General features: G+C 43.1%; 1 protein-coding gene across 2 annotated transcripts in view; it reads right to left on the bottom strand.

The window, feature by feature from the left end:
- The window catches only part of Nell2 (neural EGFL like 2), a 367,564-nt gene extending 358,636 nt beyond the window's left edge, over positions 1–8,928 (bottom strand). The window contains exons 1-3 of one of the 2 annotated variants that reach the window (XM_008826521.3): positions 8,844–8,928; positions 8,298–8,383; positions 7,782–7,910 (exon numbers count right to left, since the gene is read on the bottom strand). In XM_008826521.3, coding sequence (XP_008824743.1) covers positions 7,782–7,910; positions 8,298–8,361 — 193 coding nt within the window. In that variant the 5' untranslated portion in view covers positions 8,362–8,383; positions 8,844–8,928. Of the gene's footprint in view, positions 1–7,781; positions 7,911–8,297; positions 8,384–8,703; positions 8,721–8,843 lie in introns of those variants that run through there. The other variant, XM_008826515.1, reaches the window with a different exon arrangement.
- Between the last annotated feature and the right edge of the window lie 206 nt (positions 8,929–9,134).

Raw genomic sequence — 9,134 nt, 5'->3', positions numbered from 1 at the left:
GGTGGACCATTAAAAGAATAAAATAATACTTTCCGGTTTTTGACCCAGAAAAAATAGAGGCATCTGAATCATCTGCAAAAAATCAAAATAATTGTCTTGAAGAAATTCAGCATACTTCAAGAAATAACCAAAAAAGAGACTAGTGAGATGTCAGCGAGTAAAAGGCCAAACCTGATGATCTGAGTTCAGTTCTGGACCCACATGACAGAAGAGAACCAATTCCCACAAGTTGTTCTCTGACCTGCTCACACACTCGATAGCCACACATGCACGCACGCACGAACATATAAACACACATAATCATGCAAACACATATGTACAAAACTAGTAATTCAATTTAGCTTTAAAAAAAAGATACACCATTCAGTTGCTTTCTGAGCTCCTTGGCCCCTGAGCATGAATATAAAGTCATCAGGTAGTTTCTTTGGTAATGTTTTTCACCTCTACTAATCTACAAATTTTTACGCTTCTTCCTCAAATATAGCTCATTTTTGAATTTATTGATTTGTGTGTGTATTTCATATAGAACATCCCAAACAATCTTATTCATCTTTATATCCACATCCCAAATGGTGCCCTCCCATGGCCTCCCCTACTCCCCACACCTGGAGCCCACATGCTCTGTCATCCCTGTTACCATCCACTGTGTTGTCAGCACCCCCAGCCATTCCCCAGTGCTTGTCCATCCGCTGAATCTAGTCACCCTATCTAGAGTTCCTTGTTTAGGAATTCAATTTTATGTCTTACAGGGTTTATACTGAGTACAATAATGTATAACTGTATTAATTCAACACTGTGAACCTAAAAATCTATAGCCAGTTTTGAAAGAGACACATCTTTGCTCTGGAAACTGTTGTCGACTATGTCAATGCTGTTGTAATGAAATGCTTCTACTAATTATGTAATTATTAAATAAATTTTAAAAAGTAGTAAGCTGAGGTAAACTAACTTTGTGTTAGCATTCATGTAGGTGCAGAAGAGGATACATACAGGCTAAATACCAAACAATACAACTGCTCTCATGTCATTAAAAAATAAAAAGATACACCAAGAAATAATTCTGTGAAATCAGGAAAAAAAATTAAGACCAATTTCAGAAATTCATTGAGAAAACAAATTATTTTTTTAAAGCTCAAACTAATTGTAGAACTGAAAAACTACAGTGAAAGAAGTAAGAAGTGCAGCAGAGACCATACCAGTAGAAACACTGCTTAAGACAAGTCAGGAAAAACATAATCCAAGGAGAAAGAGAAGAAAGAAGGAAGGAATTTGAAATCTTACGATAAGCAAAGGACAGAGGGAGGTAACAGACTAATTAATCAGACAGAGGAAATTTCAAATCAACAGAATATTTAGGCTGTATCATAGATATTATTGATTGCTTTTCACCATATTTACAGTGAGAACCAGGGGAAAAAAACAAAGTAGAAGGATTTGAGAAACTTCCAGTTTGGTAGGAAAGCAGGGCATGTAAATCTGGAGCAGGGGTGGGGCATGGCCGAAGATGTTAATTCCATTTAAAAGAAGCTGAGGGCTTGGGGGATGGCTGAGTCAGTGAAGTGCTTGCCCCATCTGAGTTTAGTTTCCAGACTTCATGTGAAAAAAGATGGGCATAGTGGAACTTGCTTGCAATCCCAACCCTAGGGAAACACAGACAGACCCCTCGAACTCAACTGGCCACCCAGCCTAGATAACTTGGGGAGTTCCAGGCCAATGAGAGATCATGTCTCAGAAACAAGGTGGATGGTTCCCAAAGTTGACCTCCAGGCTCCACAAGCATGCTTGCTCATGTACAAACAAGGAGAGAGAGAGAGAGAGAGAGAGAGAGAGAGAGAGAGAGAAGCCAAATGACTTAAGGGCATTGTATGAGTAAGTCCATCCAACCCAGTCTCAATGGTGTGAAAGTATAACTCATTTGAAAGACTGTTAGAAAAGAGAGGTCCACTGTGCCCTGCTTTTTTATTTAAGACTCTTAGGAAAGTGGTCCCACAGGGTTTCAGCCACCCTGTAATCAGAGGCTACTGCAGCTGTTGCTGGAGTACGGACTGTACTGCTCAGGTTAGCAGCAGACATTAGTATTAGCCACAGGATACTGGTTTTACCAATGTGCAGAATAAAATTCTATATTAGGTAACAGGGGCTTCAACATAAATTCCAAAAGAGGGTCTGAGAGAGGGTCTGAGAGACTAGGTAAGGTCTGACATGTCCAGAATCCCTATAGTCATAAGCCCAGTGGGACAGTACTGATATGGGGCCTTTGGAAAAGCAGCAAGTCGTGAGTGCTCCATCACTGGTAGAAGTGATGCTCCTGCAAAGTGATTAAAGGGCGCACCCTAGATGCTCTTCTGTCACATAAAGACACAGGTGCCACCCGTGAGAAATGGCCCTCACCAGACTAGAATCTCAAGGAACTCAAACACAACTAACAAACTAAGCTCAAAGTTAGCAGAAGAAATTTTATCAAAGAAAAACAAGCCAAAAAAAAAAAAAAAAAAAAACACTCCACAAGTAACAGAAAGATAAACTGGGAACTGAGGGTCTTTTATAAAGATAAGCAACATTGACATAACTTTAGATGAACTAAGAAAAAGAAACAAAATTCAAAAGAAAAACATTGCAATCAAAGAAGCAGCATTACAAGGGGTCCCATAGAATTACGAAGGTCCTAGCAGAAAACTGTGACCAATTCCATGCCAAAACCTGGATGTCCTGACACACTCCTCAAAATACCACCTACCCTCTGTCCAGTTCCAAGCTCCTTCCATATTTTGGAGTGTTTTTTTACAGAAGCCCTCCACCTTTTTATAGAAGGTTATACCAATAATGTATGTTTCCTATTACTGCTAAACAAATTGCCACAAAATTGGTAACTTTGATCACCATATACTCATTATTTCACAATTCAAAAGTCCAAAATTAGTGTCACTGATCAAGGTGCCAACAGTGCTGTGTCCCCCTCAAAGCTCCAAAAGGACTTCATTTCCAGCCCTTTCCAACTTCTGGATATTGACTGCGTTCTTTGGCTCTTGGCCCACTTCCATCTTCAAAGCCAGCAATGGCTGGTTTAGTCTTTCTCACATCATGGCAATCTGGCACTGACTTCTCTGATTACATGGGGTCCATCTAGATAATCACTGATAGCATCAGTAAGCTTAGTTCAGGAACAACTTAGATTTCCTTGAGTCAAAAAATATAAAAGTCTCAAGTTCCTCCAACATGCACATCATGGGGACATCCTTATTCCGCCCACACAATACCACTTTGTACAGTGTTAACTTTTCAATTCTGCTATGGCACTGTGTTCCATCACGTAACCTGGTCCCTGCTTGATGCGTTTACTTCATGTCATACCCTAACCCTATGTCTCCAATCCTCTAAACTTCTTCCATTTTCTCCAATGCACCATGTTAATCCTAAGCTCTGGGAATGTGTTCAAACCCTCTTTGCCTGTGTGATTCTTCCTCTCTGAATCCCCCATTGGCTCTCTTCTATAGACTACTCTCATACGTTCATTAGCTATCATAATAAATCATTCTTTAGAGACAGTCTCCCTAACCCTGTGCCTCTCCAAACTAGAATACAGGCTCCCATTACACTCTCAGTTTTTCATATATATATAATTTATCTTAATAGTAATTAATAGGAATTAAATTATTATCTGTGTAATTTTTGGTAGTTATTTGTAAGGCAATATGAAGCTCTGACTTCTTAATTTGCTATATGCCTAGCACCTAGCAATATGATAATTGCACAACAATAATTTTAATAAATTAGCATAGCAATCTTTATAACAATGTTCATTTTATTATCAAAGTTACTGAAGCCCAGAGAAAGAGCACCCTCACTACTGTAAAATAACTAGTGAGACCCTACCTGGGTCTATCTAGTTTCTCAGCCAATCTCTGAATCACTATGTTATTTTGCCCTGTTACAGAGCACCAATGACCATGACCCCTAAGTTCACAGACGTTCACTATGATACTTAATGTTCATTGTCAGCTTGACTGGGTTTAGAATTACCATGGAGACACACTTCTGTTCGTGTCTATAAACGTGTTTCCACTGAAGTTTAACTAAGAAGGGAAGACCCACCCTGAATGTGGGTGATAAAGGGCACTGAGTATCAACGTTCATCTCTCCGGTTCCTGACTGTGGATGCGACGTGTGAACGCTCACCACCTTACATTCCCACCACCACAGCCAGCCCCATGCTCACCACCATGCCTTCCCCCATCATGATGGGCTGTACTCTCAAATTGTGAGCCAAAATAAATCCTTCCTTCCAGATGCTCTTATCAAGCATGTTGTCTCAGTGATGAGGGATGTAACTAATATGTTCACTAACCATCACACAGATGAGACTTGATTGTTACCAAGTGTCCCTAATGCAGTTGCCAACCAGTCACTGGTCTACCACCAAATGCCTGTGAACTCTTTTTAAATCTAAAAGTTCTTTAAGAGTAATTACCAAGATTATTTTTAAATTACCAACTCAGGAAAAACCTGTGGGAGTTAATGTGATTATAAAAATTTCTAACACTTCAGAAGAAATTTTCTTAAGACAGCACAAGAGATTATCCATTTCAGGAGCCTGGACAGATGAGTTTTACAATCAAAGTTCATGCTAATTTTTCTAGAAAGGCCTAGAACTTTGTTTCTGTATGCCTTATTCCAATGATATCTTGTGTACACAGAAAAAAGAAAATTATTATGATCATTATCTTGTAATACTTGCTAGACTTCAAAACAAGAGAGGTAGAATTCCATAGTTGTGATTGTCCTTAGGATTTTGAAATTCTTTTTAACCTCCCACATTCTTTTCATTTTTATCATACAGTCTTCTATTTTTAAAACCATAATAAGTTTGGTTTCTGGATATGTGTCAGATCCTAGCCAGGAATGAAAGAGAACTCCAAACTGTTGCCTAGACACGTTTTAAAAAATTATTGTAATGGGCACAGTTCAAAGTCCACATTTATTAAAGAATGGTCAAATCCAGAATCTTATTAAATTTCCAAAGCAACAGCAGTAAATCAAATTTCAGAAACGATAAAATCATCTTGTGATATCGTGGTTGATGTTACAATAAAAAGTATGACTTTGAAGTATACTTCTGATTTTACTATGAACATAAAACAAAATGTTGAGTAATAGATTCACGTTTCACAATGACTTACAAAAATTATTCCTAGCCTCAAAAATACTGAATTGCATGCATCCAGAAATCAGAAAGAAACAAATGAAGTAGCCGAAAGGAAGAACATTGTGTAAGTTAAAATCGCTAGATAAACATGTGCACAGATTTCTTATTTCAAAGTTAAGGTAGAAGAGGGTGGTTTTGTTATTGCAGGAGCATTCTGATAGCTCAAAAATCTGTTTATTCAGAACACATCTGATACACAGAGAAACTTGCACATGAAGTTAATATGAGATCTGGAAGCATCTCACAGGCTTTGTAATTTGTTTCTATTCATGCTATGACATTTTATACACTAAAATACCTGCTGCAGGCTCAAGTGACTATAAATGGAATCTCAAAAATCTTCACAGTCTGAATTCTTTTGTCCCTCCAAACCCCATGGAATCCAACAAAGCAATGTGATGCAGAACTAATTTCTTAACAAAGCTCTCCGTTCCCTAATAAGATGAGAAAAGACCTTCCCAGGGCAATGCAGAACTAATGGGCAGAGTCAAAGGTCCAATTGCTGTTGATTTCAGAACTCACATCTTACAATGAAATTACTAGAGTGAAATCAATACAGTAGAAACACATACCTAATAAAACCCAGTAGACAATAAATAATGATTGATTATATGAAACTAAGTTCATAATTTGTCAGAAAATAAAATATCACATCCTTAAATATAAACCATGTTTGTGAAGCATTTTGTCTTTCTAAATATTGAGCTTGGTATTTAGCTAAGACCCCAAACAACTCGTCAATGAACATGGGCATCCAGTTACTGAGGACAATGCCAGGAAAACCTATGACATTTGTCTTGTGCATTTGGAACACAATGCCTACCTTATAATAGAATAATAAATACTAATTGTTTTTGATTAACCAGGAAAAAATACTGATGCTGAAGACTATGTCCTAGCACTAATTGTCTAATATGCAACTGATCAATTGTCTCACATAAAAATATATCCTGAAGGCTTCTATTTGTGACAGGTGGACACTCTGTGGTGGAAGCTAGGACACCTAATCAGACTTAAGGGTCCTTTGAAGTTGTAAGGATGATTCAATATTTTCTGTTCATTACAAACTTTGGATTTGTAAAGCATTCTCATTACTCAATCTGGCAGTCCTAAAATAACTTTGTTTCTGTTTCACAGAGACTAAAACATACAGAAATAATAAGTACCAAAACCCCAAAGAGAGAGCCTAATGACATTTCTGTTCAACTCTGAATTTTTGCTGACAGCTAAGCTTTATTTCCTTTCTGAATACATTACATCCGGTCATTCTTTTCAATACCCCAGCGCCACCCTCCAGAAGGGTCATTAAGTAAATAAAAAACTGTAAATATTGTTACAATGAAAACATTGCATAAAAATTCAACCTTACAGTCATTTGAAAGAGAAATGACATTTTAATTTCTAATAGACACAAACATCTTAAATGCAACACATGTCAATTTCTCCCTTTCCCCACAGAGAGCATTGGAGTTGCTGTCCATGGTGACACACACTGGCCACATGAGGCAACAGCACCAGCACAGAAACACCAAAGCTTTACATGATTTCTGCTTCTTGGCGGCAGATGTGCTGGCTACTTCTGCATCTTCAATACCTCGGTGAGGACAAGTTGCACTTCTGAAGCTATTTCTGCCAAACAGCAAAGGAGAATCTGGGAGCAGTGGCCGGGGGTGGCGGTGGGGGCTTTGAGTCTTCGGATATACTAAGCCACACTCCTCACACCTCATCTGTACTCGGCCTTGAGTGAGCCTGGTCTCTGTGTGCACACTTAGCTACCTTTCAGAAGGTCATGCCACTGCACTTTCCCACAAACCAAGCCTTCAAAGACTCTGCTGAATCTATTTGAAGGCTTGGTCCACTGTAATTTGTTTCTGACCACACATCACATTTCAATATAACTTGAAATATGCACATTTATGAATAATCAAGGGCCACTGACTCCGAAAAAGTTTGAAAATCCCAAGCATACAATTACTGAATAAGAAGAGGCTGTGCTTCTTGGTGAACATTCAATTGAAATACTCCCAGAATAATTCTAACAGAAAATCATTCCCTCCCCTGCCGCTCACTGTGGGGAAGGAAGAACGGGGCTCTCTCCGAGATAGTTTTGCTTCAAATACAGTGTTTGTGATATACAGCGAGTAAAAATACTGTGGGTTGTTCATTTTCCCAGAAAATTACCCCACAAAGAAATTCCTCACAGCGGGGCATTCACTGTACCTGAAACTTTGAAAGGTCAATATCTTAATTAAGATAAGCTTTCTTGCTTCCTCCCCAAATCCATTTCACATAAATGAGGCGTTTATGTTATAATTTATCGTTCCCCAGGCTCCCAAACCACCCATCTGCCACTGGAGTTTCCGGTCGGTAATTAAGACACTATCCATTAGAACTGGCTAGTGCACCGAACAAGGAGGAGGGCGCCAGGAACAGGGGAAGCCATGCCACTTAAAAAGAGAGGACCACGTCTACACACTGACTCCTCAGCCCAGCTCAGGACCCCGCCTCCCCGCCCCAGGTATCTCCAAATTAGGAGGAACTCCTCCCTGGGCATCTCAACGCAAGGCGCGCACCATACCTTGAAAGAGGAAGGCTTTGGTCCCATTATGCAGCCCTGGGACCTGGAGCACTCCAGCTGTGGACTCCCCAAGTTCTAACTCTGTTAGGACGTCAATCTGTAGGGAGGGGTCCACACCAAGCCCCCAAACTGGTGGGAGTGGGCAGAAGGAGGAAAGAAAGAAAAAGGCCCATTAGAATGTGAGCCTCTTCCTCCTAAGGGGCAAAGAACGCGTCTCCCCAACAATATTGAGAAATGGTGAAGACAGGCATCTGTCCCCTCTAGCCGGCCTAACCTGGACCAGATGCCGAGCTTTAAATAGCGAAACGCTCGGTCCCATTTCCATGACCTACTTTAAGCCCCTCTCGGTGCAAAGTTCCCCCTCAGCCCAGACCCTAAGGGCGTGACCCGCCTCGCAGTCTCAAAGGTTGGCACCGGAGGACTCAGAAGCCGGAGCCCCCCACTCCAGACCGCCTTCTGCGGGGACCGCGCAGCGGGAAGCATCCCTGTCCCCAGCCCGGCCCCGCGGCCACGCACCTGCTCCGAGCCCGAGGATCACGCAGAACGTTCTCAGCAACACCCGGGACTCCATGGTGTGCATCGGCTCAGTCCATCGCCTCCCTCTTTAAAAATAAAGATAGAGACCAAGAGGTGCTGGGGAGGAAGCGGGACACCCTCGCGGGCCCTCCGGCGGTGGCCGCAGACCTAGCTCGCGGCGGCCGCCTAGGGAAGAGGAGGGCCGCCCCCCCGGGCGCGCGCCGAACTTGGAGCCGCCGCCGCGCGCATCCTCCGCACGCGGCCCAGGCGGCGGTCCCCGGTCGGGCTCGCGGGGACCTGCGGGGAGCTGCGCCGAGCCACGCGGCCGAAGCGCGCACCCGGGGGAAGGGAGGAGGCTCCGGGAAAGCCGGGGCGCCCTAGCCCACCCGTCCTCCCGCCCCCGAACCTGTTGGAAAGGCGGAGACAATCCTGCACCCGGGTCCGGCCGCCCGGCCCGCAGCCGCCGCCCTCTGCCCCCGGCACCCTCCCGCAGCCTCGGTGGAAGGCACACGAGGTGCCAAGTTGATGGGAGGTGTTTGCGCTCACCCTGGATCTCCGGCGCGTGTCTCCAAAGAGCGGCGGAGAGAAAGGACCACCCAGCCGCAGGAGGCGAGGCTGCAAAGAAAGGCTTTCGCCCGCCTCGGGCAGAGGAGGGAAGCCCGCACTCACACAGGAATGGTGCGGAGATGCCCGGGCGGAGGGCACCCCCTCCCGGGCGGAGAGAAAGACCCCGCCAAATCACGCAAGACTCGGGGCTAGACAGGGGAGACCCAGGCGGAGGCGGACAGTGAGCCTGGGAAGCCCTGCTGGAGAGGGTCTCTGCCCGGGGCGGGGCGC

The sequence above is a fragment of the Nannospalax galili genome, unplaced genomic scaffold (assembly GCF_000622305.1).
Source record: "Nannospalax galili isolate Female #2095 unplaced genomic scaffold, S.galili_v1.0 scaffold232, whole genome shotgun sequence".
NCBI lineage: Eukaryota > Metazoa > Chordata > Mammalia > Rodentia > Spalacidae > Nannospalax > Nannospalax galili.
Note: the sequence above shows the minus strand (reverse complement) of the source record. Positions and strands in the feature narration are given on the sequence as shown.